Below are 23,549 nucleotides of genomic sequence, written 5' to 3'. Positions count from 1 at the left end.
CTCCACATTTACATAACGAGTTGCAACATAATAGCCTAACTCCCGCTTCATGTTCGCCCCAACTAAGCCCCTCAGAACCCACTGTGGGGAAGGCAAACCTCCCCCCATACTTCATCTTGGACAGTCTGGCAGTGAGGGCAAATTCCTTCCCAGCCCCTGGATAAAGGAGTGACTAGTGCAGTGCCCACAGCAGATTTTGACAAAACCTGGTATGTCACCACTTCTAGTTGCTGCTCTGCCCGGTCCAGGTAAAAGAGGGTTTTTCCTGCACTGGAATGGACCGATATAGTCCCTCCACTCTCTTCTGGTCATGTGATGTGGGGTGGGGGCGGGGGGGGGAAATGGGTCAGTGTCCCCATGCTGACCTGATCTGCAGCCACAGCAGAGAGTCACTTTCTGGTGTTCTAGCCCTTAAAGGGGCACACACCTTTTCCAACAAGCCAAACAACGGCCACCACCGCTTAATATGCTGTGAGGTCACTCTTCAAAAGAAAGTTAAGGAAGATTGCTTTTCCATTAATCCAGTCAGTTGGGCTAAGAGTCTGCCAAAAGATTAAGCTGACTCTTGCGGTTGTTTTAAGGAAGTATAGCTTGTCTATGTTGTGTGCATTAACCCACTAGGTAGGGTCTAAATTCTAGTGTGCACCAGTAGGTCGTGCACTAACTGGCTGTATGGACCCTGCTGGCTCGTACTAAATGCTTGCACTAGGGAACTTAGTGTGTGCCAGCAGAGTCCACATGGCTGGTTAGTGTGAAACATACTGATGCACATGAGAATTTACACCCAAGCCTGGTGCACACTAACCCACTGTGTAGACAAGCTCTTTGAATTATTTCTTTGTAGCTTGCCACTTTAGAGTTCCGCCTTAAGTTTCTCTATCATACAACCTATGTTATACTCCATTTATTTAGCTTATTTCCCATTTACACATTAATATAGTTCCTGTATCTTTAACTGATTAGATAACAGACTTGGAAGGTTTTAATGTCTACTTGGGGAAACAGTAATAAACAAAACCCACATATGCACACTTAATGGAAGGTTGGAGAACTCGGGTGTCTCTGAATTCTATTCTGTGGCCTACTGCAGTGCCTGTTTGCCTAAAATCAAACTGTCCTTTGCATTCCTTATTAGTAGTAAACTTCATTTAGCATTTGACCAAATAGTTATCCAGACCCAAACTCAAACCTGGCCCACGTTCCCTATAAGATGCAGCCAGCCTTCACCAATGATGGTTTAGGTCAGGAACATTTCAGGAAATGTGCTGCAGCAGAATCCTCCTTTGCTTCTTTGGAGACTACAGAAATGGTTATCTTTTGCATTGTAAAGAGAAGGTTTTTTTTCTTTGTGTTGATCTGTTTTAAAAGACAGTCTTTGTTTATTAATTGAGTCATTTCAAGTTTCAGCACCTCATAAGCTTGATTTATTTGTCGCTTTGAATTAAATATTCTTTCAGGCTTAAGAGCTTTTCATTTTGTCTCTTTGTTTGAGGTTAGGATTCTTTATTTAATCCTTTCTTTCAATATGTTAAGGATTGTGATTCCAAAATTCTGACCCTTTTAAGCAATTTTAGTCTTGTTCAAAATACGTGCAACTATAGTTACAAGATTGTAAATGTAGTGTCCCTTCATTCCAGTTGGTAATGGCTTGATATGGTTTCCAGTGTACCCATCTCAATAATGTGATTATCTTTTATTAGTTAGTTTTAAATGTTTAAGAAATATTATAATAGTAAAACATCATATTGGAGATTGCCATAGTTAAGGCTTGGAAGTTTCTATACAAAATCCTGATATTCATCCATATATTAATTTGTCAAAAATATTCCTTTCAAATTAGGCCCTTTCTATGCCTGATTTCAGCCTGAGGATTTTTGTTGAAATTGAGAGAGCGTGGGGAGGACTTGTGGAAGTTCTTTAAAATACTACTTTGGAGTCCAAAAGCAAACAGCTGCTTGTCTCGTCCATCACTATTAAATACTTTTTTTTTAAAGTAATGTCTTAATGAAAAATTTCATAGACAGTTTATGGTACTAGAGAGATATACAGGAAGCTACTATTTTTGTTTACAGATTTATGTTAAAATTATTTTACAGTAAATGAGAACATTAAAAATTAGACTAAAGCAATTAAAGAAAGATTATTAAAATGTATTTGTTTTCATTCAGTTTTTCATGTACTTATTTTTTTTTTTTTTTTTTTGTTGCCAGGGTGAACAACTGCGTTGGATTCTCCAATTACAAATTTTTCCTTCTTTTCTTGGCTTATTCTCTACTGTACTGCATTTTCATTGCTGCAACAGATTTACAGTATTTTATCAAATTCTGGACAGTAAGTACTTATCTTTAACCCATATTCTTATTTGAAAAGTGTGGTTCTGTAAATGTAAAAGCTCTCAGATCTGTATGTTCAGAGCTATATATTTAGCAAGTGTATACATATATCTCTTTTTGAGTTGTAAAATATCAATATTTATAGTCACATTAACTCATTTGTTTAGTTTTTAATTTGTAGTCTGTGTTCATATAAAGCATGAACTTTCCTTCCACAGGCTACAGTCTTCTCTTAAAAACTGAAAGTTTTCCTGAGTGGTGGTGATATGCCAAACGTTGTGATGTGGAAGAAAGTGAAATGAATAGATTTTAGTTTCTGTGTGTCTTTACACTTCTAAGATGGTGACAATAAAATTGTTCAATGTATGAAAAGCAGAAAAGAGAGACTATGGAAAAGAGGCTATAAGAAATATATAACTCTGTAACGTTTGGTCACTAAGTTACAAATTTAAGCTGGCCTCAGCAGTTGACCCTGATTTTGTGTTCATATATGTGCTGTATCATAAGCACAAACAAAGGGCATGTCAACACAGCAACTAAACACCTGTGGCTGGCCAGGGCCAGCCAACTCGGGCTTGCAGGACTCCGGCTGCGGGGCTGTTTCATTGCAGTGTAGACTTCTGGACTTGGGCTGGAACCCAACCTCTGGGACCTTCCCACCTCGCAGGGTCCTGGAGCCTGGGCTCCAGCCCAAGCCAAGATGTCTACACAGCAATGAAACAGGCCCGCAGCATGAGCCCTGTGAGTCTGAGTAGATGGGCATTGGCCAGCCACGGTTGTCTAGTTCCTGTGTAAACATACCCTAAGAGTCCTCAGCTGCAAAACTGAATATGCTTTTGGATGTCAGGTAGTTTGACTTGCTTCCGAACAGGTTGGTGGGTATATGTTGTTCAGTGGTAACAGAACACCTCTAGTATATTTCAAGTATAAGACCCGTCATCCCATCAGCTGTGCGCACATAACTTTCATTTAAGTTCATGGGACATACAAATCAACATGTTTTAATGGTTACCAATCAATGAGAATCAACCCCACATTAGGAAGGTAACTAAAGTAATGCAAAACAAGATTAAACTCAAGGTTTCTGGCTTGTTGATTTTAATCATAATTAAAATTGGTGAAATAAATCACTTTGATTTAAATCAGTCCACTAGGCATGCATATGAAAATGTCCTGCTTACTGTCATCTGAATGTACAGCAAAGAATATGCTCTTAGATTTGTAACAGTGCTGTTTTCTTTGTGATCTATAGATCAGTCATTCTGACAGGGTTAGTTTCACAAGTTGGTTATTTTAAATATAAAAGGCTCTACTCTAAAAGCCACTTCAGTGTGTAATTGAGATTCAGATGAGTTTAAAGGACTTCTGTTAATATTTACAGTAACTCCTCACTTAACGTCCTCCCGGTAACGTTGTTACGTTGCTCTATTAGAGAACATGCTCGTTTAAAGTTGCACAGTGTTCCCTTATAAATGTTGTTTGGCTGCCTGCTTTGTCCTCTCCTTGCAGGATTCTCTGAAAGAGCAGCCCGTCCTTGTGGGGGCTTGGAACTAGGGTGGGCCGACAGCCCCCCTATCACCTCCCCTCCACCCCAGGGCAGCACCTTCCACCCACCAGCAGCTGATCAGCGCCTCCCTCCTCATGCCTCCTGCCCACTGCAATCCACTGTTTTGCGGCATTCAGGAGGCTGAGGGGGGCAGGAGGAACGAGGATGCGGCGTGCTGGGGGGAGGGACTGGAGCGGGGGCAGGAAGAGGCAGGGCAGGAGTGGGGCCTTGGGGAGAAAGAGTGGAGTGGGGGCGGGCCTGGGGCAGAGCCGGGGGTTGAGCACCGTCCTGCAAAGTCGGCGTCTGCGCTTGTACCTGAGTCACAACGGAGAAAGCTGCCGCTGCTCAAGGTGCTTCCTAGCCTAACATGGCACCTTCAGCCTCCTTGCCCATCTCACTGTCTGCAGTAGGCTGCGTCTGTGTGGGGTAAGGCGGGGCACCTCCCAACTACTATATGTTTGTAATCACATTCCACATGCACGCTACCCCCCAGTGATTCACCATCGCTTTATGGCCCAGCCGCTGCCCTCCTCCCTGCTCGGGAATAGAGCACTACACCAAGCGCTTGTGGAGGCTTCGCCCGAGGCCACCAGCTGCCTCCAGAGCAGCTGCGGGGGTGCACAGTGGGAGCCCCACCTTGATATCTTGTGCCTGAATACACAACGTCCATTTGCTCACCGCCCCTTCGTGGGAGTGGGGTAAGAACCCAGGGGGCAACAGCCCACCCAAAGCAAGCTCAGAGCATTCTAGCATCTGCTTCGCTCTAGCAAGTGTGGAGAAGTGGTGTATGGATGCACAGAACCTGGCCCTGATCTCATGAAAGTCTGCGAAATCCACGGGAGCTTTGCCATACGCTTCAGTGCCAGCTGCATCTCTCTGCCCCCGCATGCACACAGCAGGGAGGGGCGCAGCCCTGCAGCATATGTTATTTTCCTCCTCTTACAACAGTGACAACTACATTGGCTGCAGTGCTGCCCCAGTGTTGACTGCCTATGTAGACTACCTATGGGAGGTACACAGGGCCGGTTTGTCCAGGGCACCCTGGAAGACGGGCCTTTGGTCCTCCAGCAGGGCTCCTGTGAAAGTAAGAACCTGCAGGTGTAACTGATTCCATAACTAGTTCTAGCCTAAACCCACAGGGCTTTCAGTAAGGGAGCATGGAGAATGACATGGGTTTTCCAAATCCTTTCTCTTTCAGTAGTTGGTTGATGCTGCATGACCCCAATCACTCCAGGCTGAAGGGAGTGAAGAGTAGCACGTGCATGTGCTGTCCAGAGGAGTATCATGCAGCATCATGAGTCAAAAACATCCAGCAAAGTGATAGTGGAGTGCCTAGCAGTAGGAAAACCATTAGTTAGGGTACTAAATTAGACATTTTAAGGTCTTTTGATGCAGGTGAGCGTGCGGTTGGCATTGCTCTAGGTCTTACTCCGACCACTGAGAACAATTCGGAGTAATGCCGACAAGATCAGGGATAGTGCTCGGTGTGTAATACCACGTAGTGCTACTACAATAAGTCGATCAAGAAATTGTTTGCCAGAAAACATGGAGCGTCTTCTCTCAATGTGGATAGAGGGGCAAAACCAATGGAACATACCTCTAAATTTGTTACTGATACAAGCTAAGGCAAAAAGTTTGTATGACCATTTGAAGAGAGACCAAGGTAAAGGATCACAGACAGAGACGTTCACGGCAAGTCGGGGATGGTGTGATCGGTTCAAGAGGCGCTTCCACCTGCATAACATCAAGATGTCGGGTGAGGTGGCTAGTGCCAATACTGCAGCAGCTAAAAAATTCCCAGAATATCTCAAGAAAATAATTGAGGAAGGCAGCAATTCCCCTAAACAAGTCTTCAGTGTCGATGAAACGGGCCTCTACTGAAAGAGGATGCCTGAGCGGACTTACATTCCAAGAGGAGAAGACAGCGCCCGGATTTAAAGCAACTAAAGGCCAGCTAACCTTGCTTCTAGGAGTTAATGCTGCTGGAGACATGAAGATGAAACCGCTGACAGTGTACCAATCTGAAAAACCGTGAGCTCTCAAGGGATTTTCAAAGGAACACCTTCTGGTCATTTGGAGATCCAATAAGAAGGCATGGATAACTGGAGCTATTTTTTCAGAATGGCTGACTCTCCATGCTGTCCCTGCATGGAAGGAATACTGTGCCAAGGAAAATCTTGATTTCAAGATTTTATTGCTTATTGATAATGCACTGGCTCATCCAATCAACCTAGACGACCTGTGTGAAAACTTCCACATTGTCTTTCTGACACCTAATATCACATCACTCATCCAACCCATGGACCAAGGATCCATGGCTGCATTTAAGGCATTTTACTTATGCTGTACTTTCAACCAGCTCATCAGAGGCACTGATGGGGAAGGCAAACCTACAATTCGGCAATTTTGGCATGACTACAACATCCTCAAGTGCATCAATACCATTGGTGAGTCTTGGGCTGAAGTTACTCAGGCATGCATAAATGGTGTGGGGGGGGAAGTTGTGGCCTGAATGTGTCAGTGACTTAAAAGGATTTTAAAATGTTGTCCCCGCTATGAAGAAAGATATCCTCGGCTTGGCCAAGAAAATGGGTTTTGATGAGCTGGAAGAAGTCGATGTTACACAACTTCTGCAATCACACGAAGAAGAGCTAACCAATGAAGATCTGATGCAACTAGAGGTGATGAGAGCAAAGAAAGAAGAGGGCCAAGAAGTAAAAGAAGAACCAACGCATTGGAATTTGACTGCCAGACGTCTTTTTGAAGCTTTCCAAATGATTGAAGCTGGCTTGAAAATCCTCAGTGATGACGATCCTGACAGGGAATGCAGCTCCAAAGTGATTAGGGCAGTTGGTCACGTAATGATTTGCTATAAAGAAGTTTACCAAGGGGAAGAAAAAGAAAGCAAAACAACAATCTCTAGATGTGTTTTTTTGAGTTGGGAAAGTTCTGCAAGAGGAGCAGCCAGATGATCCATTCTCTTCCACCTTCTGACTCCACCACCTCAACCAAGCTTCACAGTCATCATTGCTGTGTACAGTATTAAATTGTTTGTTTAAAATTGTTTAAAACTTATACTGTATATGTATATAATGCCTTTGTCTGGCGAAAAAAACTTCCTTGGAACCTAACCACCCCCCCCCCATTTACATTAATTCTTATGGGGAAATTGGATTTGCTTATCATTTTGCTTAAAGTTGCATTCTTCAGGAACATAACTACAGCATTAAGTGAGGAGTTGCTGTATATTCTCTCTTAAAAAGGCCAAATTCTGCTCTAATTCATGCCCCTTGAAAGAACATGGGGGGTGGAATGTGGCCCTTTCTCTCTAAAGGGACTATATTACTTTCCTGAGAGATGCGGTTGCACAGGGGTCTGTGAGTTAGTGCAGAGCTTGACCCAGAATCTTGGTTGAGTGGATATTATTAATATGGCTAAAGGAGTCGTTATTTTTCCTGCCTTAACATTTTGGTTTTCTTTCCTTCTTTATAGAATGGCCTTCCTGATACTCAAGCCAAGTTCCATATCATGTTTTTATTCTTTGCTGCAGCCATGTTTTCAGTCAGTTTATCCTCTCTTTTTGGTTATCATTGTTGGCTAGTCAGCAAGAATAAATCTACATTAGGTAAGTAATGTCATAGTGTACCTTGCTATCAATGAGTTTTATTACCTTTGTGATTATTCCAGTTATATCAAGCTGTTGATATCACGTAATGAATCACACAGAAAAGGTGGATTTTAAAGGACTCTTTGCTTTCTTAGTAATAAATGAGTGCAGAGATACTCAGGATGATGGTACCACAGTGTAAAGCCCTAACTATATTAAAAGTATAATCAGTTACAGCGTGGTTAAAACTGGTAGCCTGGATGAGGCCTAACTGTGTCTCCATTACCTGGTAACAGATTTGGCCACGTCCATGTCTGGCGACATCCATAACTGCATCAGGGTCCCTGACTCCATAATAGTTGTAGGATACATGGGTCCTAAAAGATGTGTCTATGCTACATCTACACTACGAGCTAGGAGTGTGGTTCCTCTGCTTGTGTACATATACTTGCACTAGCTCTCATCATTGCTTGTAGTGTAGGCATAGCCTATGTGTTTCTCACCTTCACTCTCTGTTGTTAGTTCGTTGTTTCAGTCAGTGATATGATAGCAACAAGTTTCTAGATCTCTAAACACTCTTTCTCTTGATGCACGCTCAGTTTGAGGCAGGGGAGTGGAAGAATTAGGTCTGGGGGGTTTTCTCCTGCTAATGCAGATATTAACAGTTGTAGGGGAGTCTGTGCATGCTTCAAGCCCATTCCTTCGAGTGTTTCTCTTTCACAGTATCCCAAAAAATCTAACGTCCGTTTAGAAATTAGTAACAAGTGCAGGAAAGTGACTCAAATTCAAATTGGTAATAATGAGAGAAGAAATATGAGTCAGATTATTTAAAAGCCATTAATAAAATAAGTAGAATACTTATTTTTAATACCATAAACTGCACCCATGAAGATTTGTGAGTTCATAAACAATCATATGCTATTTTAGTGCAAGGGAACTGACATATAAAGCTACAAAAATTTAAATCTCTGGAGTGTCCCAGGTGGGTCTTGTGTACTGGCAGTAAACTTTATACAAGGAAATGATTAGCTTATTCCATAAGGCCAATAAGGGAAAGACCAAGCTATAGGAGTTACATGGTGGAAGGAGAACTCCTGTGAATGTGCTCTCTGGATCGGACACACTGGAGCTCCTTGTGCTAGACTTAACTGTCTCTTCTCTTCCTATTGTCGGTGCAGTAATTTCCCTACAGAACCCTAAAAGGGTAGAATGAAGATCTCAGGCCCTTATAAAAAGTCTGAGGAGTAAAAGGAGACTTCTCACATCCATCCTGGTGTGTGAGGGAAACCCGAATGTCAAAGTGGGTGGCTCCTTTCCTTTTTCTCCCTTTGTAGTTGTTTGATTTGAGAATGGGTTGAAAAGTTTCCTCAGTGAGGCCTCTCTTTTACCTTGCTGGACTCTGCTATGGGGCAGTTACATGCGGAAACCTCTTTACACCACACAACTCCCTGGCTCACTGAATCTGTCAGACAAGGGAAAACTCCTGCCTCCTCCCCAGCAGTAGGGCGGCTTCTCTAGATGTCAAGTATCAGAAGGGTAGCCGTGTTAGTCTGGATCTGTAAAAGCGGCCAAGAGTCCTCTGGCACCTTATAGACTAACAGACGTATTGGAGCATAAGCTTTCGTGGGTGAATATCCACTTCGTCGAATGCATGTAATGAAGTGGGTTTTCACCCATGAAAGCTTATGCTCCAGTATGTCTGTTAGTCTATAAGGTGCCACAGGACTCTTGGCCACTTCTCTAGATATGGCAATTGGGAACTAATACCAGTGTCTTCATCTTTCAAAAGGAAGTAGTTTTTGGAGGCTGCACAATACCTGAACTGGCATTATGCAACCCCCACCAAAAGGAAATATTGCATAGCTGAAAGCCAATAAGCCTGTTGTTACCAGCATAATTATCTAAATAATCAGTGGGTGTTAATTAAAAATGTATTTAGGCAGGAAATATGACAAACCTATTTCATTTTCTAGAGGCATTCAGAGCACCTATATTTCGTCATGGAACAGACAAGAATGGTTTTAGTTTGGGCTTCAGCAAAAATCTAAGACAGGTGTTTGGTGATGAGAAGAAATACTGGCTGCTCCCTGTATTTACAAGGTATGCTTGGAAGAAAAATACGGTCTTTTAATACATGAAATATGGATATCAGAAAGTAGTCAGCAACACTTTTTTTTTTTTTTTACACGAAATCATGTGAAATAAAGCAGGTGCTTTGAAATTAGGAATTGTAAAATAAATATTTGAAGTATTGTTTTATTTTGCTTGTATAAGTGCTACACTGATTCTAAACTTCTTTTTCTCTGTAGTCTAGGAGATGGTTGCTCCTTCCCAACTTGTCTTGTTAACCAAGATCCTGAACAAGTTTCCACACCTGTTGGACTTAATTCAACAACCAAAAAGTATGTCTGTTTATGTCTGCCTTAAGTTTGTCATTTACCTGTCATACTGTGGATTTCTCCACTTTTCATTTGCTTATTATTTTTAGGCAGCTGTCACTAATGCAGTCATATATATGTGCATTTTAAAAGTATCCTACTAAGAAACAGAATTTAAGGCATCTATGTAAAGTTCTTTTAATTCAGCTGATTTCTCAGTTTCATACCTTCATCATTTTAAACCTGGCAAAGCAATCTCCCTAACATGCCATATGAATAATACTGCTGAATGTGGGAGCAATACATTCTATTTTCTTTTTATCAGCTGTGTTGCTTGTTTCAGTTTAGCTGTTTCCCAACCCCTGAATTTTGACAGTCTATCTAGCCACAACAAATCGTACTTTGCATAGCTACTAAAACAGGTAATTGGTGAGCCTGATTGAGATATTCCCAAATTAAGTTCCAAGTTTTTCAGTATAGGAGCTGTTTCTTTTTGTATTATGTGCTGCATCTTGCAAAGGGGGCCCCAATCTTCAGTGGTGCTTTTGGGACAATGTGCAATACAAACGATAACATTCCAAAAAATATCAGTGTGTTTGACTTCTGTATTACCCTTAGCCTTTACCAGTGTGGGATTCCACAATGGTCAGTCTCCGTGTCAGATTCATTCATATTTAGATGCCACTATCAATCCTAGTGATAGTACGTTTCACAGCTGCAGTCGTTTCAAAACCGGTATAAATGGAGGTCTATGCCTCTTAACCTAGGTAGGTATGGCTACATAATAGTAGCTCATGTCTAACATTGTGTGGCACAATTTTTAGCAATTTCTTGTGGAACTGAAAGTGTGCCTGATACTTTTTGTTAATGTTGGCAGAGATCAGTAGAAGGTGAACAAGCTACATTCAGTCAGTAATTCTAACATAAATGATCCATCCAAATCGAATTGTATTTCTTTACCAATACACCATTATCGTCTTACAACCTGACCTACTATTTTGTTACACGACATGAAATGTTGTCTAGCTCTTCAACTTCGGAAAAATGGAAAAAACTTTCCTAAATATGTAGCAATAATATATATAATCACTATTAATGTTGTTTTACTAATTGCTGTAGCACTCCTGGCCATGGCTATTAGACACTTTAATTACAAGATTCAATCACAAAGCAATAACAGAAGAGATTATAAAGATTAGAAATTTGTTTAGAAACCAAGTATATCTGAATTTGGCTCATCATCTTTATTAATTACTTTGCCTAAAAATGGGAGGCTTGAGAGAGCTTGATATTTGGTGAGACTGTTAATGTTCAAACATGAGTTCTTGAGCAGGGGCTTGCCCACAGCTTGTTTAAGTGTGTCTGGCAGCTTGGCTTTCCAAACGCTAATTTTAGTCGGTATAAGTCCTGTCTGTTCACTGACTTCAGTAAGGATACAGAATCATTGAAATGTAGGGCTGGAAGAGACTTTGAGAGGTCATCTAGTCCATCCTCCCCACACTGAGACAGGACCAAGTATATCTAGAGAGTCCCTGATAGGTGTTGTCTAACTTGGTCACAGAAACCTCCAGTGATGGGGATTCCACAGCCTCCTTTGGAAGCCTGTGCCAGTATTTAATTACCCTTATAATTAGAAAGTTTTTCGTAATATATACTCTCTCCCCAGAATATTAGCCTTTTTTGAACTTCATCACATTGTTGACTTATACTCAATTTGTGATCAGCTATTACTGTCAGATCCTTTTCAGTGGTACTATTCCCCCTCTTCTAGTTGTGCATTTGATTTTTCTTCCTAAGTTTAGTACTTTGCACTTGTCTTTATTGAATTTCATCTTATTTCAGACTAATTCTCCAATTTGTCACAGTAATCTGGTCATCTAAAGTGCTTGTAAGCCCTCCGAGCACGATGTCATCCGCAGATTTTATAAACATACTCTCCACTCTGTTATCCAAGTCATTAATGAAAATATCGAATAGTACCAGACCTAAGGCAGACCCCATTAGATACATCCTTCCAGTTTGACAGTGAACCATTGATAGGTACTCTTTGACTATGTTTTTTCAACCAGTTGTGCAGCCCCCTTAGAGTAACTTCATCTTATCATATTTCCCTCGTTTGCTTATGAAAATGTCAGGTGTGACTGTGTCAAAGGCCTTACTATAATCAAGATAGATCATAACTACTACTTTCCCCCCATCCACTAGGCCAATAACCCTGTCAAAGAAGACGGTTGGGTGGGTTTTGGTATGATTTGTTCATGACAAATCCATGTTGGCTATTACTTATCACCTGATTATCCTCTACAAATTGAGTGTTTAATAATACGTTCCAGTATCTTTCCAGAAATTGAAATTATGCTGACTGGTATATAATTTGCCAAGACCCTCTTTTTAAAGATAGATACTATGTTTGGCCTTCTCTAGTCCTCTGGGACCTCACTTTTCCTCCATGAGTTCTCTAAGATAATCGCTAGTGGTTCTGAGATTGCTTTAGCTAGTTCCTTAAGTAACATAAGTGAATTTTGTCGGGCCTTGCCAATTTGAATACCTTTAAGCTATCTAAATATCCTTGTTCTTTCCCTGTTCTGGCTTGTGTTCCTTCCCTCTTGTTCTTAATACTAATTATATTTAAGCAGCTGGTAACAATTAACCTTGTCAGTGAAGACTGAAGCAAAATAGGCATTAAACACATCAGTAATCTTGGTGTTGCCTGTTGTTAGCTCTCCTTCCCCGTCAAGTAGTTGATCTACATTTTCCTTTGTCTCTCTCTTGCTCCTAACGTATGTATAAAACCTCTTTGTGTTGGCTTTTATGTCCCTTGCGAGGTGTACCTCATTTTGTGCCTTCTCTTACATGCTTGTGCTGTCCTTTTGTACTCCTCTTTAACAATTTGTCTATGCTTCCACTTTTTCTAGGATTCTTTTTTGATTTTTCAGGTCATTAAAGAGCTCCTGGTAGAGCCGTATTGGTTTCTTGCTATTGTTCCTTCTCTCCTTTCCACTGAGAGAGTTTACTGCTGTGTCTTTAATATCGCCTGAACTCATGTTTCCATTAGATTTTCTTCCCCTGGAACCTTACATACTACCAGTTCTCTGAGTTTGCTAAAGTCTGCTTGATTGAAATCCATGTCCTTATTTTGCTGCTCTCACTCTTTCCTTCCCTTAGATTCATGAAATTTATCATTTCACAATCAAGTTGCCTTTCACCTTCAGGTTCACAGCCAATTCCTCTCTTTGTCCAAATCAAATCTAAAACTGATGCTACCCGGTCACCTTCTGAAACAGGAAGTTGTCCCCAGTGCATTCTAAGAACTTATTTGGACATTTTCTGTTCTGCTGTATTACTTTTTCAACAGATGACTGGGTAGTTAAAGTCCCCCATTTTTACCAGGTGTTGTGTTTTGGGTTGTTCTAGAAATGCCTCATCCGTCACCGTCTCCTAATGTGGTGGTCTTTCGTAGACCCCCACCACGATATTGCCCCGGTTTTTCCCCCTTTTATCTTCACCAAGTGCTGCTCGAGCTAGCACGTCAAAACAGCAGTGTGGCCACAGCAGGTTGGGTGGCAGCTCTGGCTAGCTCCCCAACTGTGGTCCCGCCTTAGCCCCTGGATCCGTATTTGGCACTAGCCCAAGTTGCTGCCTGTGCCGTCATGGTCCCACTGCTACTTTTGGGACTAGTTCAAGCAGAGCTAGCTTGCGTACACATACCCAAGTTGGGAATTACACCTCCCAGTGAGTGTGTAGACATACTCTGTGAGGTCGGGGGATTGAGGACATAGAAATGCTAGGAGCACGTGTGCTGTTAGATTGGGGCTGCTGGTATATGGAGCATCGGTTAGGTTTAGCTGAAGCTGACGTGTGGCATTTTTTTCAGCTATAAATGAAATGTGATCGTTCTTTTGAACTCACTATCTTTAGGTGGGTTTGGAGTTAGTAAAAACATGTTAACCAGTCCCTAACAAATACCAAAGAGCAAAGTTAAAATGTAAGTTAAATGTTTCTCTGTTCTGTTTTAAACCATTACATTTTAGACTGCACCCTGTCTCTGTGACAGAACTAAAATTTAGCGTGTATTAGAGTGAAGGTTTTTATTAGAATCAAAGATTCAGCAAAAAATGACCAAGGTAAGATTTTCTAAGACCTTTACATGAGCAGTTGTTTAAAGTGTGTAATGGTATTGGTATTAACTAAAAGTTAATCTTTTTACTTTTTTTATTTTCTTTTAATTACATATTAGCGAGAATCACATTTTTCCTCCAAAGACATTACGAGATTCCCAGAGCCACCTTCTTACTGATACTCAGTCTTGGACGGAAAGTAGTGCAAATACTGAAAAGGGCAAAGTTGGTAAGAGATTAATTTGTTACACCCATTGAATTTTAATGTAAATTCTTGTTGGAAAGATGTAATCTGAAAATTGCCAAAGACTTCTCTTTGTGAGACAAAATTAATTTGATGTAGCTATAAGGTGGGAAACAATTCCTGTTGTTACAAAGTGTAATATTTAGGGTGCATGTTTGTAAAATGTCCCTTGCACGTTTTAAGCCCTCTTATACTTCTAACTATCAATGAGCCTGATGATGAAAGATATTGAATACCTGCAGCTCTCACAAAGGATAATACTAATTGCAGATGTTCACTGGCTCGCAAGATAAATCCAAATATTTTTTAGTCAGAGAGGTAATCATTATATCTAATCGTTTGTTCCAAACTGTGATGGCACCTTCATGACTATTGCAACTAGTGGATGTTGTATAATTATACATGTTTAAGTATTTACACAAAATAGACCATGAAACAAAACTAGAAGAAGATTGGCAACCAAATATAAAGCTGTTTTGATTAATATCTTTTAAAAATAATATACAATACTTTATTTACAACATTATTTTTTTCCAGTCCCCAAAGGTATGAGCAATCCTGGACTAACTGTGGAAAATGAAACCTAGTCACTGTTAATGGAAGCATCTAAATGTTCAAGGAAAGGTAGGCTAGTATTTTCTATGTTTTATTTACCACTCTGCTATTAAACGCCTTCCGAGGTGCTTCTGCCCAATAGAAAAGTTATTAAAAATATGCTTGGTAGTTTTGCTTCTATTCTCACTTTGTCAGCATTTTTGCTTTTTCCAATTTAATTTTGTTCCTACCTCAGACATTGAAACAATTTCTCCTGTTTATCCTAAAACACACATTTCTTGATTGAACAATACTTTTTTGAAATAATTAACTTAATCTTTACATGTCTACATCTAAAGAGTGCTGTAAGTATTATTGCCATTATCTAGTAGGAAGACAGAGACATGGACGTTGTGACTTAGCCAAGGCCTTAGAGCAACTCAGTGCCAAAGCTAGGATTCAGATTAAAGAATTTGTGACTCTCATCCCTGAACTCAATACACTAGATCAGTGCTACTGAGTGATAGTATTTTGAATCAAGAGAAGTAGGCAAAGACCTATAAGGTAATTTAAGTGGTACAACTTGGAATAAATTAACTTGTAGTTTTGTTCTTTCATGCCAAAAAGAAACAGAGCCAATTCCCATTAATCATTAGAAATAATGGTGAGTGCAGACGTCTATATCGTATTGATAATGATGATGATAAATAGATATGTCTATTTTATGGAACTGCCAAATTGATGATTCCTGGGAACAAGTCGATGAAATCTTAATCTGCAAAGAAATATAAGCAAAGGGATTTGATGACGATCTGGGAATTGGTAGTGATATATCAGACTCTTCGTTGGGTTGGTCGTAATTGAAAGCTTTTACCTTCTGAAGGCTGCTCAGTGACTTCTGTTTATTAAGTTATTTATTTTTATTTATTTAGATTTAAAATTATAAAAAGATGCCTGTGAAGGGTTCGATCACAGAGACCCCCTTGGGGGTCTACCTCTGAGCCAGTTTTCTTTGATGGCTTGGGACTCCAGAACCCTGACTTGTTGAGCCAGATATGCTAGCCTGGGTGCAACACACACCCAGGGTCTGAATCACGCCCCCAAAGCTGCAGACTTAACTGAAAACAGCTCTGCAAGTACTCCTCTCTCCAGCACCCAGCTCCCAATGGGATTCAAAGCCCCAAATAAATCTGTTTTACTCCATATAAAGCTTATACAGGGTAAACTCATAAATTGTCTGTCCTCTATAACACTGATAGAAAGAGATGCACAGCTGTTTGCTCCCCCAGATATTAATCACTTACCCTGGGTTAATTAATAAACAAAAGTGATTTTATTAAGTATAAAAAGTAGGATTTAAGTGGTTCCAAGTAATAACCGAGAGAACAAAGTAAGTCACCAAGCAAAATAAAGCAAAAACATGCAAGTCTAAGCTTAATACATTAAGAAACTGATACAGGTAATATCTCACCCTCAGATGTTTTAATAAGCTTCTTTCACAGACTAGACTTCTTCCTAGTCTGAGCCTAATCCCTTTCCCTGGTACACTACTTGTGAGTTTCTGCTCAGGTAGTAACTCGAGGATTTCTCATGACTGGCAGCCCCCTTTTATCGCTTTGGCACAAGGCGGGAATCTTTTGTCTCTCTGGGTCCCCACCCCTCCTTCTAAATGGAAAAGCACTAGGTTTAAGATGGATTCTAGTTCAGGTGACATGATCAGATGTCACTGGAAGACCTCCTTCTTCATTACCTAGTAGCTGAAAGACACTACATAGGAAGGCTTGCAGGTAAACAAACCCATTCACAGTTCGTTGAATCTGAAGCACCCTTAATGGCTTCCACTTAACATGTTTACATCAGTAACACAAGTTTGTATCTTATTCTCCTAACTCCAGACATAGAACTAATACATGCAAACAAATAGGATGAACGCACTCGGTAGATCATAAGCTTTTTAATGATACCTTACAAGAGACCTTTTGCATAAAGCATATGCCAGTTACATCATATTCACACTTACAAACATATTTCCATAAAACATATGGAGTGCAACATCACAATGCCTACCCAAGGCTCTGGGCACTATAACACGTTCACTAACTATCCAACATGATGAAATCACAGCAGCACTGAAATAATTATTCCAAGAGAAACTCAGACACCTACAGGTTTCAGAGTAACAGCCGTGTTAGTCTGTTTTCGCAAAAAGAAAAGGAGGACTTGTGGCACCAAGTACTCCTTTTCTTCAGACACCTACAGAAATGCATTTCCACCCCTTGTCATTATAGGAAGCATACCCTCAGCCCTCTCTAGAACCCTGTCAAAAAGTTGTTGAGGGATACATTCTTCAAATGACATGCAAGCGCCCTGTTTAACCCAGTCTTATCTTAGCAAAACGGTAGCTGCCACAGAAAAATAGCTGCCTTGCTCACCTCGGTTAGTTATGCATGTCGTTGTTTGCCTGGGACCATTTACAGGCTGACGTTATTTAGCAAGGCAGCCTAGGAAACCTGGAGACACTATTTTAAAATTAAAATGACTTCTCAGATCACCTGTAGAATAACCACTAATGTGACAAATCACTAGTCATAATCGGAGTTCCTGGTATTTTTATAATACCTTATGAAACGTAGTTTTTAACTTGGCAGCTTTCAAGATTCTCATGGAAATTGTTTGACTATTCTCTCATCCACCCACTCAAATGCAAAATCCCAAAATTCATGGATATTTTCCATTAAAATAAAGGAATCCATTGCTTTAATGGCTGCAGTCACAAAAAATGGAGTATAACAATGGCCATGGCAATTAGCAATACACATGCTCATATATTAAGCTTTCAAAGCTCCTATTATAAAATTAAAATTAGGAAGAAGAAATATATTTTTATTGAGTGAATAATGCATAATGAATAATTTGGAAAAACTTAACTTCTTTCCTGTTTGCATCTTATCTGTGAATAGCATATAGATTTTTTTTTTGTTTATATATTATTTGCCTTGTTCCAATGAATATCTATTAATAATTATTAGACTATACATTGTTTGTAAGCAGTCTGAAAGTATTCAAAATTTGAACTGTTAGTTTTGATTGGACATAGAGCCTACATTCTATCATTTCTGTCCCTAATTTGATGAATAACTTGGAATCAGATTTCTGGTCTGAATACTTGTATGTCTTGCTTTTTGTGACTATTTGCTTAAAAATCACAATGCCTGTGAGGGAGGGTTTTTTTTTTGTTTTTTTTTAAACAAGTAAACTTACTCATGCAAGTATTCATGGAAAGCTAACAGAAAAGAATCTGAACACAGCTGGTGTAAATTCAGTATTTTATTCAACTCTTTCTGAAAACTTTTTCAAGGTATTTTCCCAGGACAAATATTTCTGTTGTTTCTTAATAAACACAACTTCAGTTATGTAAGTTCTTTCATGTATGTCATATAAACTTTTCTGAGTTGGATTGTGCCTCTGAAAGTTCATAGAGAAATAGTGAAAAATTACATTCACTCGGTTATATTGATAGTAACAAAGAATGAATTTCTCTCTCCAGAGCACCATTATACTGGCAGCACAATGCCACATTCCTGACACTGTGCTACCAGCTTCTTTGCACCACTGTTAGGGATAGGAGTTCATACTACATGGTCATTCACTGTGTGTCTACTGAGATTGACAAAAATGGTTCATTTTAGTACCACTTGTAACCGTTGTTTTTATGAGGCACATACCCGTAGGAACAGAACTTAGATTACCCATCTATTGCACACAGTAGTTGGCGATAGAATACCCACATGATGATCACAACTTTTGGTCACTACCAGCCTAAGATGGATTGATTTGAAGGCAACTCTATTATCAATCCAGTCTTTATATGTTCCATTATATGTTGTTTTTTTCCTGTAAAATATATAACAAATGTCATTAAATTGCTAAATGTGCCTTTGTTTCTAAAATGTTGTTGGGGTTTTATGCTTTCTGTTCCAGTTGAAGGTAAAGCTGCTGATGAAAGGAAGATACAATCTTCCAAAAATCAGCCCCCATCAGCCAGCTGTTCCTGTCTGCTCCTGTGTGGATATGCTCAGAAGAAATTGACAGCTGATTAGCTGTTGCCATGTCATTGCTTGAAACATAAGACATACTGATATTTTTGAACTGTATAAAGAATGTTTCAACATACACAAATTACTGTTAAAATGCTAAAGGACATTTCTGAGTATTATGAAAGGAGAAAGGGAGAATCCTTTCGTTAGGATTAGCGGGACAAAATTTACAATTGTGCAATTCTAGGGCTAGTTTTTACTTTGGTATTCTGATAGCACAAGAAAACAAACTCCTTATATATAGCCCGTCTATGCTTTTACATCAGTTTTGAATCTTGATATTACTTATGAATTTCAATGGCCATAAGTAGGTTACCTAAAAAAAAAGAATTATACATTTTGTACTGCTGGCTTTATCCTTGGAAAAGCATTATTAGCATTGATTTTTGGTAATTGGGTGGCTTACTGATTGGTCAGGTACCATATTTTGATTTCAGATTCTGACTGAGTCAGCTAATTTATGATTTAAAATCAACCTACATGAATTAGGTTGGATCATCTTAGACTTGATTGCAGATAATATCCCCTCTTCCCCTATACAGATATGACTGCTGAACTGTAAACACTTGATAGCTGAAATAACCTCTCACCTAACTGGATTGTGTGCTTACAGTTCAGGTTAATCTTCATTCTTAGTAGAATAGTAAGAAGAGGCCCATATTTAAGATTGACTGTGTGTGTAAATGGAGGTGTTTAGATCAGGGCTTTCAGTTACAGCTGCACAGGATGATTTCTATGAAATTGGGATTAGTGTGATACAGCTTCTTGGTTTGGGCCAGTATCTCTTTAGAAAAACAAAATGTATGGACTTAATGTTACTTAGAAACATTTGGACCAAAAAATGCTTAATCTAAATTGTGGACTTTGAGAAGTACATGGCCCAAGAACATTAATATGCTTCTCATAGCTTGGTAGTCATTAGACTAATTATTGAACATAAGCTCATTCCTTTCTCAGTTGTATTTAAAATGTTGCAACTTAATGATGTACTTACAAAGAGACTTTCATGGTCATAACAATATGTAGTATTTGCTCTATTAGAGGGACACTGGACATCTGATCACTCACATCAAAAACCCAAACTTATTTCCCATAGAAAACCTTTTACAGTGAAAGTAGGAAGGAGATATGTACATATTCAATCAGATGTTGGATTTCAAAGGATCAGAGTTTACCAGCCAGATTTAAAAAAAGAAGAAAGTGTATTGCTAGTTTCTGAAACCAAGGAAGTTTCAGCGACACAAACCTTACTCTGTCTTGTGCCTTTATATGCACTACACTTACGGTATTACAAAATGTTTACATAAAATGCAAAGTATGTTAATTGCAAAACCATTTTAAAAATAATTAACTTTTTCTAGTGGGCTAGCTAGAAAAATTAAAATAGGGATCTTTAAAATTGCACTTAAGACTATGGGATCAGGGCACAGTTGAGAAGTAGATAGGGAATTCAGCTCTCAAAACTCAGTTGATGATCAGATTGGGTCACAGGATTACATAAAACAGAAAGATAAAGTACAGGATATAAAACTGATAGATTATTCTTTCTGTATTTGTAATAGCAGGAAGGTAAATCTTTAAGAAACAAGAAATGTTCAGAACACAGAGGAACTGGAGTGAATTACTGTTAATAGGATTTTTTTTGTTTCCGGTAAATCATTATTATTATTATTATTACCTCTTTTACAACCACGTAATTCTAGATCATTGGTTCATAATTGTTCTCCTGAGATGGTTTTAACCATTATCACTTTTAGATGAGAATTTTGATCTGACATGGACCAATGTCTCTGTGGAAAAATGTTCAGTAGGTAGGGTTTTAATGTTTTTTTTTATTATTATGAATGAGCTTTTTCCTTAAATTTTACTCATCTGAAGACATCTCTTACGGATTCCATTACCAGAAGTGCCAGAATATGATCTATAGATGTGGAACATTTTTAAACTAGCCTTTGAGGGTAACACTGTTTACATGATACATGTAAACATTTTGCTGCCAGAATTTCCTCAGTGTTACTCTGTCAGGAGTTTACTTTGTATCAGTGTTTATTTAAAAGTTGGTAACTGTCAACATGATTATAGAGATGGGGTGGAGAAAGAACTAAATACTTTATTCTTCATGCTTTCATAATCTGTATATTTGTTTGTAAGTAATTATTCAGCTGCAGTATTGTCTGTCAATCACGAGTGTGCATTAAAAATATATACATATGACATGTCCAACTTCTTAAAAATTAGCTTTAATGTAACTTGCCTAATATTCTATGTAACAGTAAATACGATTTAATATACAGTATCTTTGCAGTAAAATTCATGCCAGAAGGGGATCCCTCTAAATCTGGATCTCCTTCCTCCTCTGATCTATAAGAAGAGTGATCTGTGCAGGGGAAGGAAGAAGAATGTGGGCAGCTCTTCGGTGGGTTGGGAACAGGGAATGCCCTTCAGCCCTTCTCCAGAAAGAAGGGTTAAAAAGTAATACAGCCTCAGAGGGGTTCCTAGAGCAGCAGTGACCAGCTGTAGTCTGGAGCAGCTCTCTCACTCCAGGGAGGAAGGGGTAGAGGTGGTTGTGTGTGATCACTAAGGCCTGTTTTGTGTGCGGAGGCAAATCCCCACATGCAAATGATTTGAGAAGGGATCATTGTGGAGTTCCCACCACCACCTGCTGCAGATTCTATGGTAGGTCAAAGCTGTCTGGGCCCTCATTAAATTATTATTCCTGACTTGTGTTTGATGAGGACTCTGAAAGCTTTCTATATGAGGGAACATAGCTTCTTTTCAAAGCCTTGTGGTTCAGCCATTGTGGTATTACAATGCAAATATGAGGGTTTTTTTGTTTTTCGGGGGGGAGAACAAACCTAGAGCAAGACTGTAACTATAGGAATTGTCAGATTACGTTGATTCTTTTGGTCAGCATAAATTTGTTGGGCACTTGACTGTACTCTAACATGTGTAAAACTCGTATTTTTTTTTTAAATGTAAGAACACAGTGTTTTATATTTATTGTACCAGCAACTGCTTGTTGCCGATTTTCTGTTAATTATGGTCCTGATCCTGGGATGCACAGACATACCCCACAGACACTAACTTCAGTGGGATTCTGGATGGGCCTGAGTCCCCCCATTTCATCCAGGCACTATAATAAGTCAGAATGAATTGCCCCCCAGGTGTGTAGATAATTTGTATGAATTAAAATTACTGGACACTCACATCTATTTAACAATTCATTACAACAGACTACACATCTGCTGGTGCATAGGTCCACATGGATTCTGAACCCCACTTACGTAACTGAAATATTTTGTAATCTAGAAATCTTTTTCCAGAGAGAGAGGGAATTTATATTTTTATAAAGAAAATTGCAAACTTAAAGGTTGAGCTCCACCCATTTAATCACTTTGTAATTGTAGACCAGGTGCAGCTAGGTTGTTTTTAACGCCTGTGGAGATCATAACTACAATGAAAGTGGTCTAATACTGTCAGTTTTTCAAGTAAAAAAACAAATACCAATGTTAGTGCATCACTTGAGTATTAGGTGTTAAACAATGAAAACTAGTCATGTCTACTATAAATACACCAGTAGATTTTTCACGTTTGTCTTTTTGCAGTTTGTCCAGACAAAAATCAAATGCTGAAGGCGAGAGTGAATGAAGAGCATGGTATATTTCTATCAGGACCTGTTTTAGTGCATGGCCCTATTTAATGCAGCACAATATTTTGAATGATTGTTGTCTTGAACACCTTATGGAGTAAAAGACAGCACTATCATGCTCTCCCTTCCTAATAGTCAATGGATAAAATAAATAAAAGGCTACAAAAAGATATTAATCTCAACCCCCAGTGAGGGTATTAAACTAGTCCCACTAGTTTAGGAGGAAGCTTCTGTAGGACAACTAACGACTTGGGAACAAGCCATCCCATTGCATAAACTGTAAATGGTGTTAGGCAGCCAAATACAGAATTTTGTCAGATAGTAGGAGTGAAAGCTACTGCAGCTCCCACTGGAAAAGTAGTAGCTGAGGATCCAGGTTACAGGAATACTGTGTATGAAATAAATGATCAACTGCATCACAGAAGGGGAGACTGAATTGTTGAGAGGAAGAAACAATGAACCCACCTCTGCTCTGATACATAATGTTGCCATTGATTTTATATAGCTAGTCTACAGCTGTAACTGAGATCTGACTTTAGCCCACTCTCTCTCTCTTGTTCAGTTATGAGCCCAGTGTGGTGTTTTGCATGCAACACACCTAACTAGGTACTAAATGGATTGAGGATGACTGTTGCTGCTTTAGATTATCATCTCTAGGAAGCATTTATAATATACAGGGCAATTTCACAGGTGGGGTGGGGGGAAATATTTTGTTACACACTGATGCTCTCCCCTTCCTTCAAGATTGTACTAAGAACAAGAAGCAAGTTTGAGAACACGAAGGTGCACATTAGGTATGCCTTTAGCTTACTAGGACAGCATTTTTCCCTCTGGACTTTTCCCACACTTTACCACAAGTAGCAAAACACTCTACAAGCTGAGCTGTCAGAAAAATCAGCTTCCAAGAGAGCTCTCTCAAAACAATTTGGATATTTTCTCTTAGTGACCATTGTTCCAGAACAACTGAGTATGCATTGCTGAGAAGTGATAGTGTATATACCTAGTGATGTTGCACAAATCCTGGAGGAGCTTGTTGCTTTTGT

General features: G+C 39.4%; 1 protein-coding gene across 3 annotated transcripts in view; it reads left to right on the top strand.

Annotated features, from left to right (window-relative positions):
* The window catches only part of ZDHHC2 (zDHHC palmitoyltransferase 2), a 71,915-nt gene extending 48,568 nt beyond the window's left edge, over positions 1-23,347 (top strand). For all 3 annotated transcript variants that reach the window (XM_073341929.1, XM_073341930.1, XM_073341931.1), the window contains 7 exons: positions 2,211-2,331; positions 7,372-7,504; positions 9,460-9,586; positions 9,796-9,888; positions 14,102-14,211; positions 14,764-14,850; positions 18,742-23,347. In XM_073341929.1, the coding sequence (XP_073198030.1) occupies positions 2,211-2,331; positions 7,372-7,504; positions 9,460-9,586; positions 9,796-9,888; positions 14,102-14,211; positions 14,764-14,813 (634 nt within the window). In that variant the 3' untranslated portion in view covers positions 14,814-14,850; positions 18,742-23,347. The remainder of the gene's footprint in view (positions 1-2,210; positions 2,332-7,371; positions 7,505-9,459; positions 9,587-9,795; positions 9,889-14,101; positions 14,212-14,763; positions 14,851-18,741) is intronic.
* The last annotated feature ends 202 nt before the right edge of the window (positions 23,348-23,549 follow it).

This window comes from Lepidochelys kempii, chromosome 4, assembly GCF_965140265.1.
Source record: "Lepidochelys kempii isolate rLepKem1 chromosome 4, rLepKem1.hap2, whole genome shotgun sequence".
Lineage (NCBI taxonomy): Eukaryota > Metazoa > Chordata > Testudines > Cheloniidae > Lepidochelys > Lepidochelys kempii.
Note: the sequence above shows the minus strand (reverse complement) of the source record. Positions and strands in the feature narration are given on the sequence as shown.